Raw genomic sequence first — 13,751 nt, 5'->3', positions numbered from 1 at the left:
TGAGAAGATTTATCGGTGCTAGCAAAAGTCTCAATTAGGATCTCGGGAAACAAAGTGACACGTTCATTTTTCCATATCACATACTTGTCCAAATGTCTACCGTGTTCAGATGGAGATATCCAGCAAACAAGCAAACAGAAAAATTTCATTAGCCTCCTCATTCAGATCTGAAAATGAATTTAATCAAAACGTACTGAGAGCAAACAAGGGAAAATGCATACACCTACCCAGGCGATCCCTGTTATAATTATATTTCCGTGACAATGTTCAGTGTTGCTGCTGCATTCTGATCATGCAATGGGAACCATTGTGGTAAAAAACATAATCTGAAGGTTACCAGTTAACAGCCCAAGACTACCCTAGCTGCAGTACACTTGAGTGGACTTCAATTCCTATAATATCTACATTTGTTCATTTATCTGACCCTTTTCTCCAGAGCAACTTACAGTTGTAAGTTTAAAATTATTACAAGCTTACATTTATTTATCCATTTACACAGCTGAGTAATTTTACTGGAGCAATTTTAGGGTAAGTACATTGCTGAAGGGTTCTACAGCCAGAGGTAGGGATCAAACCTGCAACCTTTGGGTCCCAAGGCAGCAGCAGTAACGACTAGATTACCCTCTGCCCCCTCAACTAGAAAGTACTACTACTACTATTACTGCTACAGTCCAAGATGATGGTGTGCATCCTCTGTAATCTGTGATTCTGAGATTCGGGTTCCATGAAGCTGTAAACCAGGCTGTGCTGAAACCAGGCATATTCCTCTAGAAGCATCTTATCAAATTGGAAGTTTGACTTAATCCCACTCCACAGGCCCTTAATGTTGTGACAGGGCTCGAAGGACTCCATTAGAGAGACAAGGAAAAATAAATGCATTTTAAAGGCAGAGCTCACATCAAATGTTCCTTATCCAAACACTTGAGAGGAGGGGGAGGATATCAAGGGCTAAATCGTAGAGTGTCCCTGATTATGTCCTCTAAGAACCAGTTCACACTCCTCCAGCTGTCAGCACAACGCCAGTAATTTTTCCATTTACTGGAATGACTTTAGTGGGAATAGGGAATACCTTTAACAGCAGCGATTTCACACAAGTTCAGCCATTTTTGCTTGAGTACAAAATATCAGTGCTGCCATTTCCAAAAATGTTTATGCAGTGACGTCACCCACCCAAAGGAATGCTAAACCAGCCAATGAAAAAGACTGCAAAACATGACATTGGCTGTCATTCTGTTACATCATTCAATGTTCAATAAATATTCATTTTCATTTAAAACAGTAAGTCAGTATTTCGCGTGCCTCAAAAAATATGTCACCAAAGGTACAGGTTTTAGTTCAAATTGTATTTACAATTGACTATGTTGGACTAATGTAAGGTTGTTCAACTGCAAACTAAACCCAGCAAATTCATGGCTGCTTTTCATCAGTATTTACAGGTTAAAAACTCTAAAAACCTGGGAAAATATATGGAATTTATGTGCAAAGTATATTTTCTACAATTTTAAAAGAAAAAAAATAATAATTGAAACACTCACTTGCTCACTCACTATTGAGAACTGCTTTTCCAGTGCAGAGTTGTGGTGGTCCAGAGCCTATCCCAATAGTAAAGGACATCAGGCTAACCCGGGCACACCCTGGATGAGATGTCAGTTCATAAAAAATATATACTTTTTATTTTTTCGTAAGAGAAAAAACACATTTTAAAGCTCAAAGCTCTGATATAAATTATTAGTGCACACTGGAAAGAGAAATTTTTACTATTTAACCATGTGATTTAAGGGATCTAGGACAACAAACATTGTACAAACTCAGAGGGAAATATGACAGATTGATCAACTGAAAGCTACAGCTTGCTAGCATGTTCATCAGATAGAGAAACTTTTTTTTAAACTAGACTCGTTACAATGACAGACTGCATACAACAATACCCTGGACAGAGCAATTCATCAGTGTTTATTCAAATGGCACTCAATCATAGATCCTGCAGGAAGGCCTGTGAAATGTGTAATAAGGACAGAACTGGCTGATGAGGCAGGGGTCTCCACTCTGACAATGTAAGAGAGATGGCATGGTTTTCTTCAGACTCCCCACGTGGTATCAGAGGCAGTGGGAACAGAAGCGACCAAATGCTTTGCTCCGATTACACAGCTAGACCCCCCCCAAGCAGCCCAACCCCAACTGCCTGAGCTCCTTGCTCTTTTAAGTCAACCATCAGTTCACAGCCTCTGGCTCTTGCAGCAGAAATGACATCTGCTCTAGGTTACGTAAAGGCATTACGCGGCTTTTGCTGAGAAATTAAAAAGGGGAATTAAACGGAAAGGGCCTGCGGATTCCCTAGAATGCAACCTCCGAAGTAAACAGCAGGGGCGGAAGAGCTGCTCTTTTTCCTCTTCGCCACAACACGCCTGCGACCGAGCATTCCAGTCACACAGCAGCCTACTGAATTCACACAGCCTTCACGTTCCGCATGTAGAGAACGTGCAGTCACCCATCGTGTGGCGCACTGGAGGTGGTGACTAGGGAAGGGAAGTCAAGTATGTTCAAGACATGTACATTTTAAGTCTGGGGTCTAAATACATGCCCCTTACTTCTACAGTCAAATGCATGACATCACCTGCAAATTGCAAGCTCTTGCCATACAGGGAGGTGCAGGTGGGTGAGATGCATTTAATCATCCACGATGTTGCAAATGAAAAGACGGGAACCCTCATCCCTCATGCTACCTTCCAGGGAAATTATTTGCTAAGTGCTCCTATATTTTAGCAGCCTCCGTTCCTTCCCATTTCCCTCAGAAGCAGCAGCCTTCATGAGGGCTTCATGTGTCAGGCAAGACGTGTGCCCCGGGGTTATTTATTGGAGCATACAGCGACCAGCCAAAACCTGTATCTGAAAGAGCCAGACCACCTACAAGCCTAAAGTCGAGAGAAAAATAGCAACTTAAATACACTCTGCAACAAATGATTATTAACCATGACTTGAAGGTTATTTGACAGTTTAATCCACAATATCCAGGAACAAGTAAAAAAGTACTGAAAGCTTAAATAAAACTGGGACTGTAAAGAAAATAACACTATTATTATTATTATTATTATTATTATTATTATTATCATCATCATCTGTTTTTATGTGAAAGTAATTAAGTAGCTCAGACAAATATAGAGAAATACACACACACATACACACACACGTACTGATTTCTCCCTTCCCCAGAGTTAAGCTTGTATATTAGATGTAAATCGCCCATCTCCATATTGGGGGGATGAAATCAGACTTTATCTTAAGGATTTTAGTGCTGTTCACAGAATGGAAGAGCCTTGGAAGCTAAAGACCACAACAATGGATAACAATAGTTATCTGTGGAAATGACAGTGTTTCAAATAATCCTTCAGACATTTTCTAATATTTTACCATGAAAATTGCATGAATCACTGCTTGAGTCAGTACCCGATGTACTGTAAATAATGACCTAGCCAATTTCACTTAAATAAATGTGCTCCCTTCATTGTTTAGGATTGAATTCATTTTCGCCCTTTGTGGTCACTTGTAAACACTGACAGATGGCTAATTTAAGGAAAAAAAAAAGAATATACCAGAAATATTTATGTTTACTCTAACATTTCTATTCATCTGAAACACAATGGTATACACAGGGTGAAACATTAGCAAAGCAAATGAGAATTGAATTTTTAAAAAGCAAAACAACATCCCTCGTTGTTCGCCACATACTTCGGCCACCTGACAAATGGCATCTAGACAGCAACATACTGTATTTCATCTGTTTAAATGGTAAATGGTTCCTCAAGAGGCACGTGGGTTGGCAGAATAATGGAAACGCCTAACAATATATGATGATGAAGCTAAACAGTAGGGTGGCACACCGGTGCCGTTGATAGCATGGTTACCTGACAGCCCCTGGGCTGTGGGTTCAGACATGGACATGGGTTTCAACCTGTCTCATTCCCATTCAGGTTATGCCATGCCCCACACCCTATGTTTCCGGGATAGGCTGAAGACTACCAAAACACAGCAATGGACAAACGGTTACTGATAATGGAAAAAAGAGCAAATCTGTGCTTTGCCTTTAGAACAGCTTAAGTCCTTTTTAGATGCTATTGTGCAAGTCCTGAAATGGTATGCATTAGGATGTTGGACATTTTTTAAGAACCTCCAAATTTTTTGAGGGATGAAAGAGATGGAAATCTATTCTGTACTCTAGACCGGCAAATGAAAATCTATTCTATACTCTAGACCGGCAAATAACGGTTCAGTGTTGTTTATATCTGGTTACTGGGGAGACCAACTAAGTTGTTTGACCTCTTAGATCCATTGAGCACAATACATGGAGCATTATCATCTTGAAATATGACAGCACCATAATGAAACAGTAAAACCGACTACAGAATGCACCGTGTTGATTAAAACAGCTGCATATCCATTTGGTGTGATAAAAGTATGCAATGCAGTGAAACTCAATGACACCCTTTGGATGGCTTTCTATACCACAGCAGCTACAGCACAATGTTTAAAAACAGCCAGCAAATGAAAATGTGGGATGAAGGAATGTTTTGCCTTTGTCCAATCATTAATCTTTCTGGTTTTACAAAAAAGAATAAAACAGTTCACTAGAGCATATTACTTATTTCCACTGCACATTGCACCAGGTTATGCATTTTTGCACATGGTCCTCGTATGCAATCACTTTCCAATAGGCAGTCCTACCATGAGCGCTGACTTTGTGAAGCTCACAACATAAATTTTCTTGAGACTAGGGCAGACAGATGTTGATTCAATCTGACACCTATTCTCAAAGTCACTGTTTTATGTTTTTGAGCAACTATCTATGAGCTGTCCTATGAATGGACCACCCTGGCCGATTGGTAAAATTAGATTTATGAACATTGATCCTCTTTGTCCGAGTTCTTCAAATATCGTTTTCACTTTTGACACTGCTTCCCTTGTCAAATTATGTCACCCTGAAGTGTTTTTGACTGATGCACCTGTAATTCACGCACGATTTGGACTATTGTACCTCATGCTACTTCAGACATATTAAGTGCTGATTACCAGACTTCTTTCATAGCAGACACATATTCATAATTAGTATTCATCTGAACAAGACTCGGCTCTGCAGCTGCCTTTGTAATTTCCATTTAGCTTGAAAGTTTAAAATTTTGGCTTGTACTCTTTCATCCTTTTGTTGACCCCCTGCAAAGATTCTTTAGAAACATGTCTGAAAACAGGTACACTCCAATGTAGTAACATGGAGAAAATGAGGTTGAGGCAAGTTCAAAAATAATTAATACTTGCATCTTACAAAGGGGTTCTGTTCTGATGACCTCATTGTAAGTAGATTCCCTCATAAGTTCCAAACTCCTTATACTGTACTATATAAACCTTATGGATATATAAACAACTAACATGCATGAATGCTGCTTTGTAAAATGGGGATTTGCTATACTGTATTTTGTCACTAATTTCAGACATTACTTAATAGAACTCACACAATATTTTAAGAGTACTAATAGAGAATAATAATAATTTAAAGTACATTACTATATTGTCGCACTGCACTACCCTAACTTTCATTCCTAAACCTGCTTTCTTTTAGTTTCTTTTCTGCACCACCAGAATATGTATGTTTTCACTTGCCAGTCATTGGAAAGAAAAAAAAAAAGTCTTTTGACTTGTGTTTACTCATAAGCAAAATGTTCTGGAAATAAACTAATGTTTTCACAGCTAAAATGCAGTCACTTATAGAGATACGGATTGAGTCAATAATAAACATGGTGCCTCGTGGCAGCAAGACTGGCCACCGTCATAGTACAGCAGATGGAACAGGCACTGATAGATGTTATGACCAAACTTCAGGACTTGAAAATAATAGAATAAGATTGACGGGGGCCGGCTGGTAACGTCATGGTTGAAGTGGCTTCCTTTGGCTCTGAGAGTTGCCAGTTCGATCCCACCTCTGGCTGTAGTGCGCTTGAGCAAGGTGCTTGCCCTGCAATTGCTCCGGCACCTTCACCCAGCTGTGTGCCTGGGTGGCTAGTTTTGGCCCTGTGATGGACTGGCGTTCCATCCAGGGTGTGTCCCCCACCCCTTCAGCCTTGTGCCCAATGTCTCCGGGATAGTCCATGGCGTGCTGCCACCCTGCTTGGGACAAGCAGTAATTGAAATTGGTTGGTTGGTTGACTGATGGGATGGCTACCCTAAGCTCATCATAAGTCGTAAATATCGTAAGTGGAGGACTACCTGTTCTCAGAGTATGCATATTTTAAACAAATAAATATGTTTCTGGCCCACCCATAACATACACTATAGCAATGGCTTTTCTCCACATTGGTCCACTCATAATCATGGACAGTACCATATATCTTCCTACAAACTGACATCTAGTAGAGCAGCCAAGGGCAACCAGGACTGATGCACCTGGCTATGTGATATCCATCTTGGTGAACATACCTTTCCAATGACTTATAATAGCAGTTGTGTCCAAGTGAAGTCTCGGTGGATTCTTAAATGCAGGAAATGCAGCACAAAAATGGATCTGAGGCGGAGTACAGTTGGTAATGAAATGTACTCGCTAAGTCACTGGTAATGACTGTTTACAGTTCATTCCTTCATGCCCTCACAGCAAAGGCTGATTATCCAGTACCAGGGTTCACAAACACTCGCAATACTGAGCAGCTCATCAGGTTGACGGGATTTAAGACTTTTGCTTGTGCAAGACAAATTGCTTCATTTGCATTGCTCTTTCCAGGCAGTGTCAGACATCCAGATAAGGAAAGCAATGAAAATGAGTGACATAATACTATATTACTGCACTTCGGTTTTAAGTTAGTAAATACCAGGAATGTGAAAGAAAAATTACTTTAATTAAACTCTTATTGTTCTGAAAACCTTATTGTTGTTTGGTTTGCATACATTAAGAAGTCAGAGTAATATTTTTTAGTTACAACATTTCTGGACTGAGGAGAACATGGTACAACTTCTAGCTGAAAATGATGAATCCAAAGTGAACAACAACAAGTAGTAAAATGCAAATCCTGTGCAATTATCTTGGAAGTACATTTGAATCATGAAAGTACAATATACATTTTCGATGGTTCCAAAAGAACTCGCTACAGGATGTGTATAAATTATTTAAAGGTTGCTCTAACATTTATGAGAGGACTGTTTTGCTGCATTGTTGTTAGCTAGCTGCCAGGCCAAAAAGACAACTGTTACATAAAATATAGCCTTAACAACTGTTATTCAACCAACACCTTTGTCCAAAGCATCGTGCAAAATTAGGGATAGTATACTATGGTGCTGACAACCTCTTACCGACTTATACAGCTTGGTCTTTTTTACAGTATCACTTTAGAGTTCATATGTCAGCATACCACAGCAGGGTTGGGGATTTCAACCTTGATCTTCCAGCTGTGTGGTGGCAGATCTAACAACTACACTGTCTTCTGTGATGTCCAACATTATATAAATTAAAGGTAAACTTTATAATGTACAATATCTGAGTTATACAGACTCATATACTTAGCAATCTAGCTATGATGTCAAAAAGGAAAGTAAACTGCTTACCAGATTTCTAACTATTTTTTTTAATCAATCTTTATTCTTCTTTCTGTGCTAGTATGTCTAGCACGATAGTCCTGTCACCTGAGATTTGACAATTTGTCAATAGCTTGTTGAGTTCCCAGTGCATGTTTTTACTCATTTTAAAGGTAGAATAGACAACTTAGTGCTAATGGGAGCAATTAAGGTTAGCTAGCTGGCTTATTTCCTTAGGCCACTGTAATAATATGTGGCCATAAAACAGGCCTGGGCATTGAAATCTCACAGCATCAATGTTTTACAATGTATTAGCAAATGTCTTGCCATCAACCAGACAAATTAATTCTGCCTGGCTTCTTATCCTCAAAATATGATGTCCTAGGGAAGCTATATTGCTTGTAGCTATTCACAAATGGGTTCACGTTTTCAACCAACTTTGCAAAACATTCACAGTGAAAATTATATAAATGGAGTCTGGTGTTAACTCTAGACGTCCTGCCGCCTCGCATCAGATGAATATATGAATTTCTGAAGATAAAGAACGTGTCTGGGTTGGGTCTGGTCTGGGTTTGTGGCATAAATTAACCTCTGTATTCTTCCAGAGACCAGATACAGTGGTATGGTCGCTTCTGCAGTTTTACATTGTTCTGAATGGTAAATTTTTATTAAGACTTTTCACTAGAGACAATTACAAAAAATGAAAAGTACAAGCACATTAAAAATTAAATCTCAGTGTTCAACAGTAACCATTTTAGGCACAAAAGAGTTAAATTCACTGGGGCAGTGTAATTGTATCATGGTCAGTTTCCATTATTTGCCTGTTTTACACCCCTGATTAAAGAAAGCACACAAGCAGAAAGGAAGGGAAAATGGCCTATGGCTGGAATACATTAAAGAAAAATAAATGGTTTGTTGATGTAAAGAGATTAGAGCACAAAGCAAGCCAAGCAGCTCGATGGCTTTTAATTAACTTGTAATATGCAAAGTGCATGTGATTTGGATATCCCAATTTAAATGTTAAGTCTGCATTTATGCATGATTGGAAGCATGCAGAGTAATTGAGAATAATGACAGATTTTTCAGACAATTCCTAGTGTACAGCAACCAATGGCAAAGAGATACTACATCCACTATATGCTTCTAAAGTGGAATTTATGACAAAGACTTGTCTTGATAAGAACAAAATGGTATCTTCATAATCAAATACCCCTGTGATCAAATATTCAGCTGAATGCTACTTAGCTACACCGACAGGCCGCGAGACTTCAACAGTAAAGTGTTACCAAGCTAGGTGTTATAAGAATTGAACATGACAAGCGCTGACGTACAAACCATTTGCAGGATTTTAAGAAATGGTCTGCAGTGCCAATTAGCACTATTTCACCCAGACCTTGATGACAGAGCAGTAAGACCGGTGCTAGAAGGGGTCCAAGCGAAACACGTTTAAACTAAATTGGCGTTCAACACTGATTCTACACTGATTCCACTTCCTGTCATTGCAAACATTACCATGATTTATAGCTAGGTCATTAAATGATTGATTCTGTCTAAATTTGGGGTACACTGCTCCTAAGAGGTCCATACTGAAATCAGTTAACTGCTCAGCAGAGATACCTAATATTAAAAATGTCTTAATGAGAGATGACGGTCACTTCAATACAAACAGAGTAATTTACACATACAATTACGCAAGAAAGGAATGCAACAATCATAGAAATCTATGCACAAATTTATTGTAGCTTAATTTCCCAGTACATGCTTACTGAATACAGAGCCATGAGCTCATGCACAGTTTTCTTTCCCTGCCACAGAACTCAACGCAGCTGCAAGCAGAGAGCAGTTTGTGCTTGTAACTGCCACACTCCATGTTGGGACGTTCAAAATTCCAGCTGCCATCCCCTACAGTGCTAGCTGTCTAAGTAGACCGCTCCGGTGAAGTCATGGCTGCCATGACGGTATCCAGGAAAAATTTAAAGATTGCTTTGTACAGAAATCGTCAGGATAAATTGCTTCTGGTTCCTGCTCCTTTGAAACATAACAGCTTCGGCGAGGCGGAAGAGTGCCACTTCCCCCCAAGGCTCCTGGGAACATCTAGACTCTTCACGTTCAAATCGACAGATCTAGAGGGCTCCCTTCAATCCATTCCAATCCGTCATGTGCCGAAAAACAGTCTTCTACCTTGGTTTTCCCAACCACTAGATCGCGTTCACAAACAACATTTGAAAGGTGACAGATTCCTGGTGCACAGTGACTCAGCGCTACACTTACTGGGTTCCCCCAGGGCCAACACATGGAAACCTGAACATCGACTGAAGTAGCAAAGCTTGACTTTGTATTTTCAAGGCTAACGTCACTTATAGAAGCCTTTATCCACGCTCTTCTCTGACACTTGACAGGTCTCAGACATGTGAACCTTCACAAACTTGTGAACCTTCACAGCACAAAAACAAGCATACAGGCACTAAAGACACTTCTGTTGTTAATATCTACAATAAAAAAAGTGACAGGCATATACAAATTACTAAGACCAGTTCTGCTTACAATAAAAGTACCCAAAAAAACACTTTAAATTCAAGAAGAAAAAAAAATCAACACATACATCTGGTCTGTGAGAGAGATGCCTGGGGTACTCTCTTCCTCACTGCTCACAGCAACGCCTACGATCAGCTGGGCCCTTACAGGGCTGTGGGTGGAAGTGGGGTGAACGATGCTCTCCTGCTTTGTACTACATTGCCCAGTGATAAGAAGCGGGCAGCTCACAGCAGGCACATCGGAAGAGGTGAACACCTGTGTTTGTGTTTGTGTTCAGCCCTCCCCGTGGGTGTAGAATTTCGAGGAGGGAGTTAAAATTATTTAAAAAAAAATAAATAAATAACTAAAGCTTGCAATTATAAAATTAGAGAAAAAGGGGTAAAATGCAAAAGAAAAAACACTCCGGAGAATAATAACAGTACTGGAGAATGTAGTGTACCCTACCATTCTCAGTGTTCTCGTGCTCCGTGTCGGTGAGAGTCAGATTGGAGTTGGCCCGGCTCGACATGCAAGAGCTGCGGCCCGATTTGGTGCCGCGGCCCCAAAGCCGTGCCGCGTGTTCAGGCGATACCACGCCATCCGTCTCGGTGTCTGCGTCGGAGCTGCCGCCGGCACCCAAGGTGAAACCACGGTGAGCCAGCGTAGGGTCTGTTCGGTACCCCATCATATGGGGGGGCATGGCCTCGCTGAAGCCCAGCTCTCTGAGGGAGAAATCAGCTCCTATACACAAAAGCACAAACACACACATATAAAATGTCAGTGAATTCTTTGCATGTTCAGTGACCAAGGTAAGCTGAATGGCCCTTGTCTGTAACACTAATTATGTTCTTATGTATATTAGTTCTGAGAACAGGTTTTGCTTTCAAAAAGGCCTACCTCTCATGAACTGCCAAGTCCTCTTTTTGCAGAATATTCAAGTCATTTACCTGACACTTTTATCCAAAGCAATTTACAATGTTAAGGTTATTACAAGTATTCACACATTTATACAGGTAGGTAACTTCACTGGAGCGATTTTAGGGTAAATAGTTTACTCAAGGGTACTACAGCCAGAGGTGGGAAATCAAACCAGCAACCTTTCAAGCCAGAGGCAATAGGTCTAACCACCACACTACCAGCTGCCCCATGGCTGTTTAATTAATGGACACCACTGGATTCTCTTCGTCATCTATAGGTAACAATTTAATATTCAGAAGAGCAACAAGCTTCATTTCCCTGAATTTGTGAGTACCCCCTCCACATAGCCCTGTCCTCCTGAGCCTTTGGTGGAAACGATCCTGTAACACAGCTCAAAAATAAGGGACTAAAGTAGCTTCAAGACATGCTTCCTGGAAGCTGATTAACGCTCTGCCAAGGGCTTGCAATTGGTGGGCTGCAGCCGCTGAACCCCAACCCCTACTCCCCCCTCCCACGGCAGCACATTAACAACTACCAGCAAAAGTCCACTCATCGCTGGAAAGCTTCCAAACCCTACTGGCAAAAAAATTTTTTAAAAAAAAGCTTTTATTTATGGTTTGATTTTTGTGTCATCTGGACACGTACAAAAAATCATAAGGACACTAGGGGTCCAATGTTTTCCCACTCCAAATTATGCCAAAGCATGGGTAGAATTCTGATATGGTTTAAAATTCACAACAGATTCAACATTATTTTAAAGCGATGAACCCTATCTCCGTCAACGGGGCTGGCGAGGATCTTTAAAAAAGATAAAAATCTCTTCATCTTGAGAATGGCTCTAATGTAATCCATCTCTACAGACCCCAACGGAATGGATCAGCACACATTGTGAGGCTGAAAGAGAACCATGCTGATTCTAATTACATGCCTTTGCAAGTCTCCACATTGAAACTGCAATAAGTAAACCATCAAGAAAAAGACCGTATGAAATTATGAAAGCCCTGACACTAAGTTGGGTTGAATGATTTTGGTTTCCACAGAATGTACATCTCCACCACAGTCAAGTAAGCTCTTTGGCTTCTACGGACACACATATGAATATGTGTGGGCTTACCATGGCAATTTGCAATGTCCTTTGTGATGCAGTGCATTTATGTGCACACGTTCATATTCTTACAATCACAACAGCAAAAGACATCACTGAAACCTGGGAAAATCTTCCCTCAAATCTGGAGTCTGAATTAAAATTAACTGCAGATTCTAATACAGGCACCGTAGAAAACCAATCTTGGCCTTTTGATCTGACAAGCACAAGGCTGAGGGACAAAGCTATAATAATTCATGACAAGTGGGTGAATCATACTACATCATGTGATCCCCAATCTGATGGGGATCTTTTTTCCCATATTGCACTCTCAACATCACATTCTGACCTTAAAAAATTGAATACATATAGCCATCTAACAGAGGTGCTAAAGTCTAAATGTCGACTGAATGTTCAAGATACCAGAGTTGAAGATTGATGGGATCTGAATTGAGAAGCAATGCATTAAATCTGTAGGACCAAACACCTTTTCTACCTGTGTGCCACTTATTTCCACAGTGAGCTGTCACCTTCCTGTCTTATTCCCCAGCACCGGCTCTTCCATTGCTCCTTGAAATGCACCTCATGTATCCTTAGCAAAACATCAGGGGCTTTATGGACACCAAGTTCAAAACCACACCATTTAAATGTCAAAACGAGATTAGGTTGCTTCATCACCAATTAAATTTTGAGAAAAAAAAAAAGCATCTTACTAACTTCTGACTGTTTGTGCCACTTTTTTTCTCAGTTTCACATTCAAGACTTTGAAACATGATCTTCAACCACTTATGGTACTAACAGAGGTCACTTACATGGGTGCTGAGTGAATTAAATCTGCTCTTGATGGACGCTAATGATTCCCACTCTGCTTCTGCAGAGGTTAGAAATCATAACATTGAAAGCTATACTGATGGCAATAATAACGATATATATTAAACATCCTCCCATAATCTGTACTGTTTGGTCAGCTTTACACAGAAGTTTGAGTGGCGGGCATGGCCTCACCATGTCTGCTGAACTCTTCGACCTCCTGGTGTACACGTTCCTTGACCAGGCCCCCGTAGGCAAGCCTGGTATCCTGGTCGAAAGCCTTCAAGGTCTCGCTGGAACTGTAGGACTTTGGGTTGGTTAGGCAGGCCTCACCATCTGCCGAGGGTCCGGCGTAACGGCGCTCTGCGTCACGGCGGGCTGTCAGGGAGCGGTACGGTTTGTGCTCATTCGCATCCATCGCTGCCTTGTCTCACACTTCAGCCTCCAAAGGTCAGTGAATTACTCCCAACGGTTCTAAGAGAAAAGACCACAGTCAAGTGCTAAGTGCTGTTTTATTCAAAACCAAACACCATTGCTTTAACATGTCTTACACTTCTTCACACTTTGCACACTTAGTTTTTTTTTCTGTATTTATTAAATAATTTCTGATTGGCACTAGAAAATGGCATCAAAACTGCGTGCAATTATTGGACATGGTGCAGCTGCACGGACATGCATGTTGTATTCAATTCAGTACAGGAGCAGTGCCTGGGACATATTTCAGCAATTTAATAAACAGTGCACTATATAAACAATTTTAGGATGCATTTGGTAGATGCTCAAGTGGTTCTAAAGTTCACTCAAAAGCAGCTCAAACAAACTCTGGTAAAACCCGAACATTTCAGCTGGTATAATAGAATGGGAAGCATCGTTATAT

At 40.5% G+C, this 13,751-nt stretch overlaps 1 protein-coding gene across 1 annotated transcript in view; it reads right to left on the bottom strand.

The window, feature by feature from the left end:
* The window catches only part of tenm4 (teneurin transmembrane protein 4), a 125,638-nt gene extending 112,322 nt beyond the window's left edge, over positions 1-13,316 (bottom strand). Inside the window, exons 1-2 of the mRNA XM_029255670.1 lie at positions 13,070-13,316; positions 10,528-10,803 (exon numbers count right to left, since the gene is read on the bottom strand). Coding sequence (XP_029111503.1) covers positions 10,528-10,803; positions 13,070-13,292 — 499 coding nt within the window. The 5' untranslated portion in view covers positions 13,293-13,316. The remainder of the gene's footprint in view (positions 1-10,527; positions 10,804-13,069) is intronic.
* Between the last annotated feature and the right edge of the window lie 435 nt (positions 13,317-13,751).

This window comes from Scleropages formosus, chromosome 10, assembly GCF_900964775.1.
Source record: "Scleropages formosus chromosome 10, fSclFor1.1, whole genome shotgun sequence".
Lineage (NCBI taxonomy): Eukaryota > Metazoa > Chordata > Actinopteri > Osteoglossiformes > Osteoglossidae > Scleropages > Scleropages formosus.
This window is presented reverse-complemented; position numbering and strand designations above follow the sequence as displayed.